Source organism: Apodemus sylvaticus, chromosome 15 (genome assembly GCF_947179515.1).
Source record: "Apodemus sylvaticus chromosome 15, mApoSyl1.1, whole genome shotgun sequence".
Taxonomy (NCBI): Eukaryota; Metazoa; Chordata; class Mammalia; order Rodentia; family Muridae; genus Apodemus; species Apodemus sylvaticus.
The window spans coordinates 65465363-65485724 of NC_067486.1; the positions used below are offsets into that span (position 1 = coordinate 65465363).

Below are 20362 nucleotides of genomic sequence, written 5' to 3' on the forward strand. Positions count from 1 at the left end.
GTAAGCCCATGATCACTGTTCGTGAGACTACACTGTTATGTGTGGGAACAGACACCAATGAGGAGTCAGGGAGTACATGAACACAATGCAAATCATACATGATACAATTAGAGCACAACGATAGGTTGTAGCAGAAGCTCTTACAGGAGAGTGACCCACAGTGCTGCATGGAGTCAGAGAGCAGTAAGGGATGTAGTGAAGGAAGGGGAGCCAGGTTAGTCAGCTGGCCATGTGCTTGGCTCGTCCCAGGAGAAGGCAAAGCCACGGCAGAGGCAGGAAGCCAGGGCTGCCCTAGTGTGGAAAGGAAGGCAGGGTTGAGATCATGAGGAAATAAAAAACAGTAAAGGTTTTAAACAGGAAGCAACATACTCAAAGCCATCTATTGGGGGTTGGTCTGGTGCTGCTATGTGTTCAAGTACTAAAAAATGCCCCTGAAGATCTGGTTGCCCCAACAAAGACATCCTCACATACACCAAGTGATGCTATATAAATCTTGCTCTACAATTTAAAACTATTGGTTAAATAAAAAGGGCTACAGTCAATCACTGGGAAGAGAAAAAGGAGGCAGTGTTTCAGTTACTGGGCTGGGGCTCACAGGTAGGGACCAGGAGGAGGAAGGAGAGAGGAAAAGGGGGGTAAGAGAAGGAAGATGGGGACAACAGGTCTCTATTAGATGTGATAGACCAGGAGCATGTGCTGGAAGTGACAAGGACCCCAAGGACATGCTGATGGAACAGAAATAACCTGGGAAGACTCAAACTACAAGGACTTGGAGAGCACAAGTGGGGAATTAACAGTCTACTTAACTAAATCCTCTGTGATTTGCGGGCTGGCTGGGTCATATTAATAACTAACAGAGTTTATTAAACTCCATTTTACAGCCATCCTTTAACTCAAAGTCTTCAGGGACAAAGTGAAGCAAGAACCTGGGTAACACAGAAGTGTAGGTTCATCACTTGGCTGTGTGAACTTTCATACAAGACTGTCTTAGTTAGGCTTTTATTGCTGTGAAGGAAGGCTCTCTTTAGGTAAATGCTAAAAATAGCCTATTTTTATTGTAATCATTATTTAACTACCCCCAGTTGGTTTTTGACTGCCTAATAAAGTTACTGGCCAATGGCTAGGCAGGGAGACAGAAGCAGGACTTTTAGGATTCCCTAAAAGGGACTAAGGAAAGAGGAAGAGGGGATTCCACCATAACGACCATGACCACAGCAGCTCTTATAAAGGAAGTATTATAAATGGGGCTGGCTTTTAGTGCAGTGTTATTCACTGTTGTCATGGCAGGAAGTGGTGGCATGCAGGCAGACATGGTGTAAAAGCGGTTCTATATTTGCATCCTTAAGCAGCAGGATGAGAGAATGACACCAGGCCTTGCTTGAGCTTCTCACACCTCAAGCTTGAGTTTCAGGCCCACCCCCAGTGACACACTTCTCCAACAAGGGCCTAATAGTACCACTTCACCACAAAGACAAAACTTTCTGTCCCCCTATCTTTATACTACTACTACTACTTATTCACTTTACACCCCTCTTTTGGTCACCCACTCCCACAGTATTTTCCCCCTCCTCCTTCTCCTCTGAGCGGGTGGGGGCCTCAGAGTATCCCCCCACTCTGGTATATCAAGTCTCCTGGAGGCTGGGCGCATCTTCTCCCACTGAGGCCAGACAAGGCAGCCCAGCCAGAAGAACATATCCCACGTACAAGCAAAAGCTTTTGGGATGGTTTCCAGTCAGTCAGGTTGTTCGGGATCCACATGAAGACCAAGCTGCACTTCTTTTCCCCTTTTTAACACACACACACACACACACACACACACACACACACACACACACACACACACACTTACTTTGCAGGATATCTGATCACACTGCAAACTTCGAGATTGTGTTATTTACTGGAAAACCTGTTTCTAGTTGTGGTGTGGCTCGGCCCTAGCACACACCTTTAATCCAAGAGCTATCTATTTATTTTAAATAGAATTAAATAAAGTCACCCATATAGTCACCAAAGAGGCAGAGCAAGCAGCCATTGACAGGGAGTGAACACAGGAAAACAATGAAGAATAAGATGTCAGGAGGATAGACAGAGAGACATACAGGAAGTAGAAGGGAGAGATATTTAGTTTAACAGTTTTTGAGATGCTGTGGAGAAGGAGGACTTCCTTTTGGGATATCTGTTGAGAAGAAAGGTCAGCTGGTACTTTCTCTGCCTCTCTCAGCTAGCAGGCTTTCCCCCAACATCTGGCCCCCCACGTCTTTATTGGTAAAATCGAATATTTGAGATTTAAAAAAAAAAAAACAGCCTTTGCATCACAATATATTACACTGTTGGAGACATAGATTATGGAAGATTAACATCTGTATTACCTCACGTATTTACTTGTGGTGGAAACAGAGATTTGAAATCCACCACTGGGTCTTGTCAACTATTCATGGGGAGTAGAGTAAGACACAACAAACAGAAGTACAGAAAGAAAGAAGTACAGAAGCACAGAAAGAAATGAATGGCATCTGCTGCTCTGAACGATGATCTACGGCTTCAGGAAAATCCACATGGAGTCTGACAAGATCTCCTGAACTCTTGCCCAGGGATGAAAAACATGACAATCTGAACACAGAGACTGAAATTGACAAATGGGAGTGGCAGCCTGGGGATAGTGTGCAAAAGAAGGTGTCTGTGAGGAACTTGGGTCTAGCATGGGTGACTAGAAGGCTGCGGTTGGTTGCTCCCCTGACAAAGAAAATACACAGGCAGAGTGAGTCTGGGGGTGTGCGGTCTTGCTGAAGGGCCCTGTCTGCATCAGGGAGTGAGACCGAAGAAGTGAGCAAGTCTAGAGTGGGCACAGATGTGGGATTAAGAGGGTGTTATGCATATCTCACAGCATGGGAAGGGAAGACAATGCCTAGAGAACCAGGGCAGGACCTGAGGACACTGAGTATGGACACAGAGAAAGCGGCACCCAGGGAAGACAGGAACTAGAGAGTGAACCAGAGCACAGCTCAGAGGGGGAAGCACTGGCCAAAGTGTCAAGACTGGAGCTCACCTTAATCCTACAGGTAAGGTAGGTGTACCATGACAGAAAGCCACACCCAGTCAAAAGGCAGAGGAACTGAATGTGGGGTGCTCAGCCCCAATTAATAAACCTATAACTCAACACTTTACCCTAAGGCCCAGAAAACATTAAGGAAGGGGGAGGGGCATAAAAACTGTAAATGCCAGCGCAACCTGAAAGTCTTCTGCAAGATTGTGACTTTTAGATGTGACAGGGAAGTTGTACTCATGGAATATCAACAATATGGCTGTTTAAACAAGATCTGAACAAGGGTAGGGAAATTCCAGGGGGCCCTATGTCCCAGAGGAGAACTACAGGCAATTAAAGACTGCTGAGAGAGGAAATTAGTCTTCGCTAGGGATGAGCCCCTCAAATGATTATCTAGTCCTAAATCATATACATATAAGTAACACTAACAGTGTTCTATTTACATATTTACTTTCATATATTGTGTATAAGTACATACACACACACACATATATATATATATGTATGTATGAATTCATACACGCACACATATACACACACACATAAATTAAAGAATGAGAAGCCATGAATTTGTAGATGCAATGTGCATAGCTGCTTCAGGCTTCTCTGCCTTGATTTACATGTAACCATGAGCCAAAAGAAACCCGTTCTCCTTCAGTTGCTTTTGTCAGTGCACTGACCACAGTCTCAGCAAAGGAAACTAGGCATAGTCTGCGATCTCAGCCCCTATATGGAGAGTGTGGGAGGAGAGACAGGAACACCTGAGAGCCTAAGGGTCAGCTAGCCTGGTGGCAAATGAGAGACTCTCCAACAAGTCACAAGACCAGGAGACATACTGGAGCTTGCCCTTTGGCCTCCAGAGTATGTGTGAGCACTTACAGACAGCATGGCATGAACAACAGAGAGGAAGCAGAATCTGCCACACATCTACATGAAGGGTCAGGGAAGGATTATCCAGGGGGAGGAAGAAACTGAAGATTCAAAGGTTAGAGTCAACTTTGCTTTGTTTTTTAAACAGGGTCTCATTATGTAACCCTGGCTGGCCTGGAGCTCAGAGAGATCTTCTTATCTCTGCCTCTTAAAAACTGAGAATTTTTTTTTTTGGATCATTCTGTGAACTGTGAAGAAAAATGCAGGTGAAGACAAAAAGCAATGATAATGCTAGGAACCCTCACTGACAGAACAGAGGCTCCTGAGGAAAAAGAAGGGCCTTGAAAGTATCACCCATGTATCAGGTGCCACTCGAAGCTCTAGGACGGCAGATGAGGCAAGGAGACGCTGCTGTGAAGGAGCTCTCAGTCAGACGGGGAATCGGCATAAACAAATGCAGCCCTCCCTCCGGCACGGTATGTCACAGAATGGAAGCCTCAGCCAACATGGCTTTTCTGAACCACACCTGTAGCTGCTCACTCTCCAGTCCTGCTGTCTCAGGCAGCAGGGGGACCCAGCCCCACCAGACAGTTGATGGGGCTCTTTTGTTTGCTTGTCTATTTTGTATGAATGAACAAACATACCCATTGGTAATTACTCCCAGGGATAGAAATTTTAGAGGTGTAAGAGTGTATTTTACAATAAGCAATGTGATTTGGGCCATTAAAACAGTTAAACATTAATGAAAATTCTATGCATACTTAAACATACAATGTGAATGCTTGTACGCCACCCCTCAACTTAATATGCTGAATCCTCAACAAACAGTATTAACTGGTGAGGTCTTTGGGAGTGATTAGGTCACGAAGACTCTGATGAAGGTGACCACGATCCTGGAAAACCTGGCTTCTGCAGTGTGGCCGATCATGCCTATAATCACAGGTCTTGGGAGATGAAGGCAGGAGATCAAGCAAGAGTTCAAGGCCGGCTTTGACTACATAGGAAGTTCGTGACCAGCCTGGGCTACATGAGACCTGGTGTCAAACAAAACTGACTAGCCAAAGCCCAGCTAAAGCGAAGGCTGGGGGGCCGCTCTGCCCCTTTTACCACACTGTAATGGAAAGCATACACTGCCTGAGGACAGGCCTCACCAGACATCAGACTTTGGAATTCCAAACTTCCAGAATTAGAAGGAACAAATATTCATAAGTCACTCAATTTACAGGGAGATGCGCTTTAACTGGGGAATACGGCCACTAGATCTGTCATAATTGAAAATGTCACCAGTGGAAAATGAATTTCTACCATCTACTACTTTGCATCTTAATACTGTGCATTGGACAGTACTGGCTGTCCCCGTGAGGTCACGTGGCTGACTGGGAGCTGCATTGCCAACCACAGCTTGGCACTGAGAGAGAATATCATTATAGCCCAGAAAACATGAAGGACAGTCTTTGGCCAAGTGCACACTTCTTCCATATAATCTCACAGACTCGAAGTTAAGTCATTAACAGTAGGGGATGCTCTATGGAGACAGACAACTGAAGGTTAAGAGGGCAGCACACACGCCCCAACCACGTGGGCAGGCCTGCAGTGGTACAGAGCTCTTTGGCCAAATATATTTGCCATCTGCTAGTTTAAGCTTAGAATTAATTAAATTTTTATTGCTAATTTTTGTGATGCTAAAAATTAAACTTCAGGTCTTATGCATGTGTATGTGTTCTACCACTGAGAAAATCATCAGTTTATATGCTTAAAATGTAATCATTTAAGAAGGGCTAAAATGTAATATCTTAAAATTATAGATAAAAGTCTAAAAAGATGGGTAAGATCACATAATATAAAATATGTTAGGCAGACTCTAAAGCCAGATCTGGTTATAAATTAGGTACAGTAGTTTCTATTACTAAGTAATAATTATTAACAATAATAATAATAATTATCAATACCTTTGTAAACCGGGGTAAAAGAAATTGTGTAACAGCCCCAGGATCTCTCAAATGTATCTAAGTTTCTAAGGCAGTGTTCTAAAGCCTTTCAGGGGACCAAAGAGTCTTCTACCAATCCAATGAATGCAATGAGCCCCTCAAATAAACAGGTTCTTAGACTCACAAGTTCTGCAGCAGGAGAGGTGCAGCCCTAGAGTGAAGACACCTTGCCTTCCTTAATGCCTGTGGGACATTCAGAGACCTGTGCAGACCCACGTGGCAGTTGGCTGTGCCTCCACTTTGCATGGCCTTGTCAACTCCAAGACTGCTCATCCTTGACTACCAGCACCAAGCCCAGCACCCTGAATATAGTGAACCACTTTAGCTATGAGCTAAATTGAGGGGGGCACTGGGTTAGAGTCACTGTTTTGAAGTTTTCAGACTTTCGATGTTTCAGTGAACAGCATCATCACATTGTCCCTCAGAGAGACAAACCTAGAGTGCTGTGGGCTCGCTTCATAGGGCCTGTCTACTTTCTGAAATTGACTTTTGTTTAATTACAGGTGTCTATCCACCCCATTCTAAAAGCTATGCCTCAGAGATCTAGGGCAAAATGTGATGACTCTCCCAATAAAAAGAAACCAACCAAGTACAGGCACACCCCATTGCTTTGCATATAATCTTGTGAGTAAGGGGTTAAAACCTCTTGCTTTCCGACACACAGAGAACATCCATGTAAGGACTGCAGGAAGTTCTCCAACACAGCACAGCTCCGGAACCCAAGCCACACTTAGAAACACAGGAGAACTTCCCTGCTGTGCTGAGAAGGGAAGGCACCTCCTAAACTGACAGAAAAAGAGACACAACAGATAATGCTGTGTATGTAGTGATGGCATCTAATACTTGCTATTTTAGAAGACAAAACCACTTTAACAGCAATTTTTTATATAATAGGTAAATGGTATGGGTATTAAGAACCAAATCAAACTGATCATCTATGACTTTAAAAGGCACAATTCAATGTATTCAGAAGGTGTGTGTGGGTTCTACTTACCTATAGCACAATGTAAAATCTAGAGAGAAAAAAAGGAAAAAGAAAATTAGTGAGGCCAATATTTACAGTTTTATTGCATATAAATTGCTCTTTCAGTTAAGATTAGAGCAGTGCCCGGCAGAAATACTAAGCCTGAAAAACAAACTTTCCATTTTTAAACCTTATTTCGGGCTATTCAACAAAAGAAAACCTGTAACTAGTTTTGTTTGCTCCTTTCTGTTTGTCATTCTCTGGGAGAGATTCTATGGATTTAATCTGCACACAGTGGTTTGTTAGATGTCAATGACCTCATTTATAACCCATCAGCTTGCATGTACAGCCAGGCATCTCTGTAATCTGCAGAGCACAACTGTCATAGGCTACAGTGTGGCCTCAGTAGAGCCTTTGTTGGCTACTGTTGCCCAGCAGGCCCTTCAATGCAGTTTTATTATTCAAACCCCATCCTCAGTCTTTATCTTGCCTCGATCAACAATCTTGCTGCAGAGTTGTTTTCTGATCTAATTTCTAAACACATTCCCAAGCTCCAGGTCCACTTTGCAAACCACCTTAGACATCTCCAGGACTCTATCAGCCTCTCAAAATGGCTACCTGAATGGGAAGCACAGCACTTCCTTCCTCCTTATGTTATGCCTGGAGCCACTGGGCTCTGGCCTGTTGAGCTAATGTCCTCTTACCCCTAAGACTCAACTGGCTTCCAATTCCTGCGCTGCATCTCAGATCAGTCTTGTTTTCATTTCCAGCGCCTGGACTGAGAAGGCCATTTCCACCCTATCTCCATGCCCTTCCAATTGGCCAAATGAATCCTTCCAAACCCCCACTGTTTTAACACTGGTGCTGAGGATTTGAAGCCACCTAAGAGATGACAACTATTGGAGTTCATGTCATCACTTCTATAAAACATCTTTAGTGATTACTTATTATTGATCCTGCTAGTCACCCTGACAAGTAGTCAGGACACTTAGGGACACAGAAAGATGCACAGTTTGCCCACGGTGGTCAGCAAGGACCTTGGTTTTCTGTCTTCTCTGCCTTTTCTACCACTATTTCACTGCAAATAAGTTATGAGGCCCAGAGACCAGAACATCACAAGACAGACGTTAGCTAAAATGTCCCTGATTAGTTCTGTGCTGAAAGACTACTATTTCTTTACATGTCCTCCCATCCCATTTTAGGGAGGGGGATCCTGGATTAAAAAACTGAGCTGTACAAATCTGCTGCTACGTGAGAAGGGAAGAGAAGAATTTTCATCCCTTATATTATCCCTCTCAAAGGACACCCCGAACACCTCAAAAGCGTGGATACCTCCTGCTGCACAGATTGTAAAAATGAGAGGATATATCTAGATTAAAATGAAATGAAGGCCAGGGATGAAGAGCATCCTTTGACAAGACAGAGAGCAGCATGTCTTCCCTTCATGTATGTGACAAGACATCCTGGCTGCTCATTAAGGACAGGACACTTCAGGAAAAAAGACAGGGGCTTCCCTGTTTTCTACATCTTATCCTCCCAGGCTGAGCCTCCCCTCTTTCATCACATGATTGTGCAATGTCCGCTTTCACCTTCCTGATGACACTCATAGCTGATGTGACCTTCTTACACAGTATTTCAAAAACCATCCTCAATGATACACAAAGAAGAAATGAAAAGAAAATAACTTCATTAGAAATATGTATTTTAGTTTGTAAATGCTCTTGGGCATAAAGATATAACAACAACCAGATATAATATTAACTCATGATAAATACGTTTGGATTTAAAAATACAGTTTCCAGGAGCCAGTGAGCAGACTCTGCAGGTCAGGGCCCGCTGTACAAGCTGGACAGCAAGTCTGTGCAGGGCCCATGGCCTGCTGGGAAGGCAGTTGGAGGGCCTGACTACGCAGTGTTCTCTGACTCCATCACATGCACTCCTGTGCCCACACCCACAAAAATAATGATTAAAAGTTAAAAAATAGTAAAAGTTCCAGAAATCACTCTGAGCAAGTACTAACAAATACAAATAGGAACTAGCACTAGCAACAAAAATATCATTAAGATAAGCAGTAATAGAAACATACCAAAGTTAGGCCAGGCAGTGGTGGCTCATACTTTTAATCCCAGCACTTGGGAGGCAGAGGCAGGCTGATCTCTGTTCAAGGCCAGCCTGGTCTACAGAGTGAGATCCAGGACAGCTAGGGCTACACAGAGAAACCCTGTCTCAAAAAAAAAAAAAAAAAAAAAAAAAAAAAAAAAAGGAAATAAGTAGAAAAGGAAAAAAGGAAAGATAATAGACAAACTGAATTATATTTCAGATTAACTAGATCTTATTTACTTATAAAGTATAGCATAAACGTAATCTTGTAGGTTATTTTAAGAAGTCAAATAAGAAGGAAGTGTAGGAAATTTATCCTTCTGCCCTGAAATTCTGGCCCTAGTGTACAAAAATTCCTTGGACACCATATTCTTTAAATAGTGAAAAAAAAAAGACAGACAGACAAACAGACAGACAAACAGATGGGGGGAGGGAAAAAGGGAGGGGAAGAGGGAGAGGAAGAGAGACAGAAAACAAACCACTACCAGCACAACAAAGAAGGGCCCCAGCATTGCAGGGGTAATAGCAGTTAGAAAGCAGACTGGAGGCACTTTCAGGAACTATTCCAAAGCAGAGCTAGGAAGGTAGGTCAGAGAAGTGCTTACATGAGACCCAAAGTCAGTCCCAGAACCACAGAAAATAAAAGAGTAAATCCAGGTCTGCCGGGACATGCTGGCAATCCCAGAACTTGTAGGAGAAAGCCTCACCTACGTGACAAGTTCCACACCAGCAAGATCCTGAGTCAAAAACCAAAGGTGGACACCTAACATGTCCTCTGGTGTCCAGCTTCCATGTGTACCTATATACACATATATGACCTCAAAAATAATACTGATAACAATAGTAATCTAAAGACCAAAGCTATCTCCACATAAAACTAATTCACAACTGAAATTTCTTATCATCACACAGATAACATGAAATATTAGCAGTCTATATTAGAGAAGGTATTCCTAACTTTATTTTTCTTACTGATTGATTGATTGATTGATTGATTGAAACAGGGTCTTACCACATAGTCTTGGCCAACCTGGAACTTGCTATGTAGACCAGACTGGCCTTGAACTCACTGAGATCCTCCTGCAAGCTAGGTTTAAAGGTGTGCACCACTCGGCAGAGCTACGCCACTGATGTAATACCTAAGTCTAAGTAGTAACCGTCCACCCCTTACCCCTGGGTCCAGGCAGTCTCATCAGGTGTGTTTTCGGTAACAAAACACCCTGAAACCACCTGATACCAGGGTGAAAACACCCTGATACCAGCACCCTGAAACCTTCTCAGCCAAGTATGCAGGCTAGGAATGCCTCAGCACTTGAGGCACTTACTTCACATTAGCTTTATTCTTCAAAATAAGGGTATTAGCACACAGAATTAAAGGCAATCTCATTCTCCCAAGGTATGGCCATCCGTCTACAAACCCAATCTAGGTATTGTAGGATAGAGATTTTGCTAATGTAATTAAAATGCCATTTAATTAACTAATCAATTTATAGGTAATACCTTGCTCTGTAGCCCAGTTTGACTTGGAACTTATTATATAATCAGGCTGGTCTCAAATCTGTGGCAATCCTCCTGCCTCAGCTCCCTCCCTAGTCGCTACAACTATAGGCATGGGCCATCATAATCTAGGTAAGTCAACTGATTTTAAGGTACAAGATGGTGTGGGTGGCCATGGCCCAACACTAAGCACACTTTAAGAGCTTTCTAGCATGTATGTGACCTTCAGTTTGAGTCTTGGAGCTGGAAAAGCATCAGTCTTTTCCGGCAGGCAGCAGCAAGGGAAGTCAGGATATTTAACATGGATTCAATACAGCATGCATGGAGGCTGGGGGGGGGGGCGCTTTGGAAGTGAGGGGGTGGGCTTGTGCAAGGACTAGAACAGCCCGAGTAACAACGACCTACAACCAACAGCCAGGAAGTAAGAACCCCAGATGTCCGACATAAGAACCCAGCCAGCCTCCCTGATGTCTTCATGCCAACACCTAGATTTCAATCTCGTGAGAGTCCCTGACCAGAGGGACTCCCTGACTGCAGGCTCTCACGTCTAATGTACAGGTACAGACCTGGAGCTAGGACAGTGCTTCTGGCAGTATGCCTAGGCTGCAGCAACAGAGCCCAGTCATCCTTCTAAGCCTCTTATCTAACAGCTTGTGAAGGTTTTCAGTGTTAGCATCTCCTATGAAAGGCTAGCCTGGGGAGACATGGGGAAAGGGCAAAACAAATCTTCACTGAGTTGGACTACTACAATGAGACATCAAGTGAGCAGTCTCCCTAGTCACTGTGACAATGAAAACACCCTTATAACTTCCCTACTCCTAGGAGGTGCCAGTGCTCTGGGACACACAGAATAAAATTATTCAACTAGAAGAAGCATACCCAGTAGGAAAAACAACCATATTCAAACTGCCTACAAAAACACAATACATTCTTCTTTTCCAAGTCTTTCAGATTGTGGGGACATGACAGGCAGCCCAACCTGATATTAACTTAGTTAATAAAATAATTGTAAGCCGGGCGGTGGTGGTGCACGCCTGTGATCCCAGCACTCTGAGAGGCAGAGGCAGGCGGATTTCTGAGTTCGAGGCCAGCCTGGTGTACAGAGTGAGTTCCAGGACAGCCAGGGCTACACAGAGAAACCCTGTCTCGAAAAAACCAAATCCAAAAAAAAAAAAAATAATAATAATAATAATAATTGTAATTATTGTTACAACTGAATGTAATAATTTATACCTAACTCCCTTGTGGTGGCTAAAGAAACGTAATGGTAGCAGGCATCCCTCATGGCCCTGGGATGCCTGTGAGGTCCTAGTGGCCAGCAGCTGAAATGAGACTAGGATAACAGTGCTCTAGCTTCCTGCTCTAGTAAACTGGCTTACTGCCCTGGGATGAAGTGGTCTTTTAATTACTATACAATGGGAAAGAAAAACAACTGAGGGGAATAAAACAATTCTCTTGCCAGCTGTGGATTCTACAGATAACTGAATGTCCACCAGTATAAACCTGTCCTTTAGCCTGTTTCCGACAGGCATGCAGTTGGCTCCAAGGCTGCCGAGTTCTAGTAAATAAGCTCTAAATTTGAACTAAGTCTTTGGTCTTTCTCAGTGAACTTGAACGCCACAACATCTATTTTCCAAAAACTATACTAAATTTAGTTTTAAATTTTAACCTCAGCTTATTTACTAGAAGGATGCTTAGTCTATGAGGAGTGGCACTATTAGGAGTAGTGGCCTTGTTGGAGTGTGTGTGTGGCCTTGTTGGAGTGTGTGTGTGGCCTTGTTGGAGTGTGTGTGTGGCCTTGTTGGAGTGTGTGTGGCTTTGTTGGAGTGTGTGGTCTTGTTGGAGTGTGTGTGGCCTTGTTGGAGTGTGTATGGCCTTGTTGGAGTGTGTGTGGCCTTGTTGGAGTGTGTGTGGCCTTGTTGGAGTGTGTGTGGCCTTGTTGGAGTGTGTGTGGCCTTGTTGGAGTGTGTATGGCCTTGTTGGAGTGTGTGTGGCCTTGTTGGAGTGTGTGTGGCCTTGTTGGACTGTGTGTGGTCTTGTTGGAGTGTGTGTGGCCTTGTTGGAGTGTGTATGGCCTTGTTGGAGTGTGTATGGCCTTGTTGGAGTGTGTGTGTGGCCTTGTTGGAGTGTGTGTGTGGCCTTGTTGGAGTGTGTGTGGCTTTGTTGGAGTGTGTGTGGCTTTGTTGGAGTGTGTGTGGCTTTGTTGGAGTGTGTGTGGCCTTGTTGGAGTGTGTGTGGCCTTGTTGGAGTGTGTGTGGCCTTGTTGGAGTGTGTGTGGCCTTGTTGGAGTGTGTGTGGCCTTGTTGGAGTGTGTGTGGTCTTGTTGGAGTGTGTGTGGTCTTGTTGGAGTGTGTGTGGCCTTGTTGGAGTGTGTATGGCCTTGTTGGAGTGTGTGTGGCCTTGTTGGAGTGTGTGGCCTTGTTGGAGTGTGTGTGGTCTTGTTGGAGTGTGTGTGGCTTTGTTGGAGTGTGTGTGGTCTTGTTGGAGTGTGTGTGGTCTTGTTGGAGTGTGTGTGGTCTTGTTGGAGTGTGTGTGGTCTTGTTGGAGTGTGTGGTCTTGTTGGAGTGTGTGTGGCCTTGTTGGAGTGTGTGTGGCCTTGTTGGAGTGTGTGTGGTCTTGTTGGAGTGTGTGTGGCCTAGTTGGAGTGTGTGTGGCCTTGTTGGAGTGTGTGTGGCCTTGTTGGAGTGTGTGTGACCTTGTTGGAGTGTGTGTGGTCTTGTTGGAGTGTGTGTGGCCTAGTTGGAGTGTGTGTGGCCTTGTTGGAGTGTGTGTGGCCTTGTTGGAGTGTGTGTGGTTTTGTTGGAGTGTGTGTGGCCTTGCTGGAGGGAATGCATCACTGTGAGGTGGACTTTGAGGTCTCTATGCACAAGCTCCCTCCAATGTGTAAAGTGGGCCTCCTCTAGGCTGCTTGGGGAAGATAGATTGTCCTCCTGGCTGCCTTCTATAAAATACATGAATTTTGGTTATTCCCGCCTAGTTTCAAATGAGTGAGACTTAAACTGTGATTTATTTACTAGGCTCTGCATGATTACTGGGGGATTACTCGTAATCTAATTCTCTCTCATATTCCCATCATATTCTCATTCATATTCATTCTCTCTCTCTCTCTCTCTCTCTCTCTCTCTCTCTCAGCAGTGGAGTGGAGTTCACCAGAGCCTAGAGAGCTACAGAGGATAGAGCTGGAGAAGTGACCCAAATATTTTTGGACAAGTCCAGAAGATTATGTGTGGATCCTGGGCATTGGAACAAGAATCTGTAAAGTTCAAGTTGCCTTGGAAACCCTAACAAAAACAGTTTCATCTTTAAAAATTATTTCATTATTTGATGAGTATGGTTGTTTAGTAGACAAGTGTATCTGCACACCACATGCATGCCTGATGCCAAAAGAGGACACTAGATCCCCTGGATCTGTAGTTACAGATGGTTGTCAGCCACCATGTCAGCTACTGGGAACTGAAGCAAAGTCCTCTGAAAAAGCAGCCAGTGCTCCTAACCACTGAGCCATCTCTCCAGGCCCTCCAATTTAATTTTTAATCTAAGGTAAGAAAATGATGACAAAGCACCTCCATAGAGTTTAACAAGTGTCAAGATGACCAGGAACCCATGTGGGAGGGAAACAGTCAGGCCAGCCAGTATGGGTCAGGCATGTTCTCCCGCTTCAACTGGCTATGGCTCAAAAGGGGAGTCACTGACGACATCCAGTTGCTGTGGGTTCAGCCTCAAGACCAGACAGAACTTCCAGACAGAACAGAAACCAGAGCTGGGTGGCCCCCAAGTCGCGTCTACTACTAGAGCCCTTCCCTCTGTGCAGCAGCAGCAGCACGCACCTGTGTACGTTTACCAAAATTTGATTCATTTTGGAAAATATGATACCATATACAGATTTGTATTCCATTTTTGCTTAAAATTCATGCACATAACATGTAACCTTTCCCCAGTGCCGAGGAATAAGCCCAGGGTCTTTCATATGCTAGGTAGGTGCTGTACCCCGAGCTATGCTCCCAACTCTAACATGTAGCCTTGAGGGACAGACACCAAAATGTTAACAGGGACAATTTTCAGGTATGAAGCTTGTGAATAATCTGCATCGTCATGCTTTATCTTTTTTTAAACAATGAGTGTACATGGCCTCTTCTGTTAGAAGGAAGCACTTTTCTTTCTCTGGTGACCATGAGCAGAGTTTGTTCAACACCTTGCTGGCCTTTCTCCACCTTTTTATTTCTTTACCTCAGGAAAGGATGACTTGCACTGGTAACAAATTTGGAAGGAATGACTAGGGTGTGCTGAACTCAGTTTCACCAGAAATTTCCATAAAGTACCTTTATATGGAAGGGACCAGTGGGGCAGGAGAGAGCCAAGGGTAGGTGTGATACACAAATATGAAAATGTATCCTTAGGTCTCAAGCCAGGGACAAAGGGCAGAGATACCTAATTAGCATATCAAAGCAGACCTGGTCACCAGGTTCTCCCAGCATTCCTCAGTAACTACCCATTACAGGGCCCACTTTCCAGTCCAGGGGCAGCTGCCCTTTTCTATATAATCCAACCATTTTGGTTATCCTCTTTGTACCTTTGTTCTGAAATCAGATGAATGGAAAAGAAATAAACGTTACATGACTGGTCCTGAGTAGGCTGGAGGAGAAGGTCTATGGTAGGTATGTGGGAAAGCATAGCCAGAAGCACAGACATCTGGGAGAGCCCAGAGTGCATGTGACCCTGAGCCAAGTAAGGAAGGGGGAGGGGGGTAAGGGAGAGGAGAACCAGGTGCAGCAGCCAGGAGGCCAGAGGTATAAAGATGGTGGTAACTAAAACGACTGGATTACATAGGGAAGGGCAGCCCAGCACCCTGCACTAGCAGAGTTTAGGGCAGGGGGTGTAGTATTCCCAGCTAGGACGGCCCCTGTAGTAAGCACAGTAAAAACTGCCTTTTAGACTTGTAACAACGGGCTTAGTCCGGATCCACACTACCCCAAGGCTGCACCTGGGAACCAGAACATCACTCACTCAAGATAACCTGACACAGTCTTAGAATCCCATGATACCTACTGGACAGTATATAAGCAGAGACCAAAAGCAAAATGTTCTGCTCTGCACATCACCCTTGATCTGTCCTGCGGCTGGAGAATCCACCCTAGGATCCCGACCTTCAAATCGGAGACTCTCAGCTAAGATGCATCTAGGAGGGGGAAGTCAGGAATCCAGAGTGTGAGCACTGAGTGACCTCAGCATAATAAAGTGTAACTTTTGCTATAGTATGTATACCTACCTTCTGAAGGTGACAGCCCAGTAAAGTGTAGCTACTGAGCAAGGATGAAGATGCAGGAAGAGCCTGGGGAGGTCTGCTTTGATATGTTAATCAGGCACCTCAGCCAGTTGTCCCAGGTTTGAAACCACGGAAAGCCAGACACACTGAAACTAATAGAAAAGAAACTGGGGAAGACCCTTGAGGACATGGGCACATGGGGAAAAGTTCCTGAACAGAACACCAATAGCTTATGTTCTAAGATCAAGAATTGACAAATGGGACCTCATAAAATTACAAAGTCTCTGTAAGGTAAAGCACACTGTCAAAAAGACAAAACGGCAACCAAAAAAACTAGGAAAAGATCTTCACCAACCCTACATCCGATAGAGGGCTAATATCCAATATATACAAGGAACTCAAGAAGTTAGACCCCAGGGAACCAAATAAACCTATTAAAAAATGGGGTGCAGATCTAAACAAAGAATTTTCACCTGAAGAAATTCGGATGGCTGAGAAGCACCTTAAGAAATGCTCAACATCATTAGTCATTAGGGAAATGCAAATCAAAACAACCCTGAGATTTCACCTCATACCAGTCAGAATGGCTAAGGTTAAAAACTCAGGAGACAGCAGGTGTTGGCGAGGATGTGGAGAAAGAGGAACACTCTTCCACTGCTGGTGGGGCTGTAAGATGGTACAACCACTTTGGAAATCAGTCTGGCGGTTCCTCAGAAAACTGGACATGACACTTCCGGAGGACCCTGCTATACCTCTCCTGGGCATATATACTCAGAGGATTCCCTGGCATGCAATAAGGACACATGCTCCACTGTGTTCATAGCAGCCTTATTTATAATAGCCAGAAGCTGGAAAGAACCCAGATGTCCCTCAATGAAGGAATGGATATAGAAAATGTGGTATATTTACACAATGGAATACTACTCAGCAATTAAAAACAATGAATTCATGAAATTTGTAGGCAAATTCATGTAGGTTGGAACTGGAAAATATCATCCTAAGTGAGGTAACCCAATCACAAAAGAATATACATGGAATGCAATCACTGATAAGTAGATATTAGCTAGCCCAGAAGCTCTGAATACCCAAGACAAAAATAGCATATCAAATGACTCCCATGAAGAAGTAAGGAGAGGGCCCTGATACTGGAAAGGCCTGACCCAGCATGGTAGGGGAGTACCAGGACAGAGAAAAAGGAGGGAGGTGATTGAAGTATGGGTGGAGAGAAGGCTTATGGGACATATGGGAAGGGGGAACTGGGAAAGGGGAAAGCATTTGGAATGTAAACAAAGAATTTAGAAAATAAAAAAAATGAAACTTAATGAAAAAAAATGAAACCTATACCTTGAACAATGCATGTGTTAAAAAAAAAAAATGTTCTTGAGAAATGGATTTGTCCAGGCAAGGATGTGCTGTGTTGTGTGAACCACTTCCAGGGCTCAGCGCGGAGCAGAGAGCATGTCTTCTAGCTTGGCCTTCACTAATAGGTCATTCTCTACCTTCTCATCCAACACCCTTCTAAATGTTTAGAAGGAAATAAATAAATAAATAAATAAATAAATAAGCAAGCAAGCCAGAATAAAAACCGCCCATTTACTGATCACCTTCAGAGACCCCAAATGTTTTTCCAAAATCCTTTTACATCCACTGAAGGAGAAAACAAGTGAAATTTCCCTAACTGCCAGTATTTTCTCATTGTTACTTAATTTCACTGTCTTGTAGCACTATCATGACTAATTATTTGCTCACTTTTCATTTTCTGAGTGAAGTGCTAAAGTCTCAGAGAATTTAACACTGAAGGAATCCAGTGCTCACTGCTCACAGTCCATTAAGGCCCAGAGAGAGCAGGTCACCATGCTAATCAATGACAAACACTGCCCTAAGTCCTAACTTTCATGTCTGCAGTGTTTTTACATCTAGCACCATGAATAGTAAACACTCTGTTTTTACGTCTCAAGCATTTCTGACAGCTTCTCTACACATTTTGTTTCTCTGTTCAGATAAACATTTCCTCATCAAACGGTCTCTCTGGCTCCTGCTACAGACAACACTTAACTCCTGAGCTGGTTGTGAAATCACCTTCATCTTATGCTGTGATCCTCCTCCCTTGCCCATGTCTGCTCCTCTTTTGATAGTTACTACTCAACCAAGACTGGTCTCAAACTCCCAGTCTTCCAGCCTCAGCTCGCACCATCTAGTCTCGGGCAGCATTTCTTTTCTGCTTCCTCCCCACCTTCCTTTCTGTGGCACTGAGAGTTAAAACCAGGGCCTCACATACACTATGGCAGAGCAGTTATTTATGATATTTGTCTGTCACTAGGTAAGATTTTTATAATTCCCCTGTCACGCTCTCTGTTTTTTGTTTTAAGATTTATTTATTTTTACTTTCTGTGTATGAGTATTTTGCATCCATGTATATGTCTACCACATACTGGGTACTACCAGTGCTGGGACCGAACCTGGGACTTGCAGCCCCTGCACTGTCATTTCCCACTTCTGCAGATCTGTGCAGCAAATACAGATCTCAGTTATGTGTCCCTGACCCTGAGCTCTCACTCAAACTGAGGCATCAAGACTGAATTCATGAACTGTCTAAGCTGCCTTTTTATTTACACTGTTTTAATCCTATTTTCTTCACCCGTCCTGTTCTCCATTGCATGATATTACATAGACTTTACTGTGTCTTTCAAGATTCCTATACGAGGTACATAAACGAATAAGAAAGCACAGAAAGGAGAGCAGACATCTCTTATTCAGACCCCTGCACCTCCGGGCCAAGGTCTGACACATGCCCTTCCAGCCCTTCTCCAGCACCCACAGGTTTTGTCTTTATTCTACACATTTTCCTAATCTGAAAATACACGCATATGTTTGTTCTAAACATAAGAATCAAGAAGCTTCCACTTACAGCATGTCACCCTCCCTTGGCTCCCTCGCCATCCTTCCTTTCATTCTGCTCTGGCAGAATCTAAACTAACTCATGAAATTCCAGGTGGGCAACGTGCAACCTGGATCATGATCTACCTATCCTGGGCTGTGGAGAAGCCACTAGTCTTATGTGCCTATCAGAATGGAAATGAAATTTAAATTTTAGTTTCTCAGTCCTACCAGCCACATCTCAGGGGCTCCATAACCACGTGACTAGTGGCTATTGTACCGGACAGCATAGACCTGAGACATTAGTAAGCAGAAAGCTCAAATACACAGAGCTGAAGACTTTATTATTTGTGTAAACAGCTAAATGCACTTTGATTCTCTTCCCAAACTCTGTAGGCATTAGAATGCCTCCAGCTGTAGATGATCCTGTCTTCTTTGGAGATCACTGTTCTCTCCCAGCTCTGAGTGGATTTTATTTCCTAGGAAGGTTGAAGTCTAAGGCCCTTAGTTGCTTTTATTGTTTCATTTTCAAGTCTCTTTTCTTCTAAGAACTGTGATTTTTGTTCTAAGTTTAAGAACTTAAAGAGCAATTCAGAAGGAGTGAGGTTTGGTTTCCTGGCATAAATGTTCCTCTCTGGTTTGCCATAAACTGTCAATAACCAGCCTTTTAGTTCAGAAATGTCTCTGTATGTTTTTCTCCACAAAATGCTAATTTTTCTATTTTTTGGATAGTCTTATTATTCACTTAAAAGTTTATGCCTGCTGTCGTTCTGTGGACACACAAGTTCTCTGTGAGACAGGGTTTCTCTGTGTAGCTGTGGCTGTCCTGGAACTCACTCGGTAGAAGGCTGGCCTTGAACTCAGAAATCTGCCTGCCTCTGCCTCCCAGAGTGCTGGGATTACAGGCATGCACCACCAACGCCCGGCTGACACACAAGTTTTAACACTTAACAGACTATGCCTCCCTGTTCTAGTGCCATGGACTGTGTAGTGGCTATTCCTGGTTGTCAACTTGACTATATCTGGAATGAACTACAATCTAGAATTGGAAAGCTCACCCATGATCCTAATCTGGAGGCTCAGAGATAAGTTTCTTACCTGGTTCTTGGCATGGAGATCTTGAAGCATAGTGGCTATGAATTCCAGAAGATTAAGACAAGGAGATCTCTGAGTTCAAGATCCGGGATTAAAGGCATGAGGGCGCACGCCTTTAATCTGAGCCACACCCACTGCTGGAGACCTACAGCCTTTAATATGGGCTGCACCCTCTACTGGAGCTCTATATAAGGACATTGGAAGAAGGAAGACTCATTCACTCTTCCTTGCCTGCTTGCCTCGTGGGACTGAGCTAGATCCTTGGACTTCCATCCACAGCTGCTGCTGACTATTGTTGGGGAGTTGGACTACAGACTGTAAGTCATCGACAAATTCCCTAACTATATAGAGACTGCCCATACGCTCTGTGACTCTAGAGAACCCAAACTAATACAGACTGCCTAGCCAGTACCCCAGCACAGCATGTCTGCTGTGCCAGGCAGCCCAGATGAACTCTACACAACTCTCAATGCCATCTGCTCTGAGCCTGCTTTACCTGATGCTCTGTGACTGGAAACAACGGCTCTCCTCAGCCTTCAGGTTACTGCTTATATCACTACAGTCTCCTTCCTGCCCTGCAGTCACTGTAAATATATTTAGGGTAGTTGTTGTTTCTGTCTTTCCTTTTTAATTTTAGCACACTCTGTTCTAAAGTCAGTAGCTTC

General features: G+C 44.1%; 1 protein-coding gene across 2 annotated transcripts in view; it reads right to left on the reverse strand.

The window, feature by feature from the left end:
- Positions 1-20362, reverse strand: part of Hacd2 (3-hydroxyacyl-CoA dehydratase 2) — a 79411-nt gene that overhangs the window by 48595 nt on the left and 10454 nt on the right. The window contains exons 1-2 of one of the 2 annotated variants that reach the window (XM_052158503.1): positions 19701-19745; positions 6896-6914 (exon numbers count right to left, since the gene is read on the reverse strand). In XM_052158503.1, coding sequence (XP_052014463.1) covers positions 6896-6914; positions 19701-19730 — 49 coding nt within the window. In that variant the 5' untranslated portion in view covers positions 19731-19745. Of the gene's footprint in view, positions 1-6895; positions 6915-19700; positions 19746-20362 lie in introns of those variants that run through there. The other variant, XM_052158502.1, reaches the window with a different exon arrangement.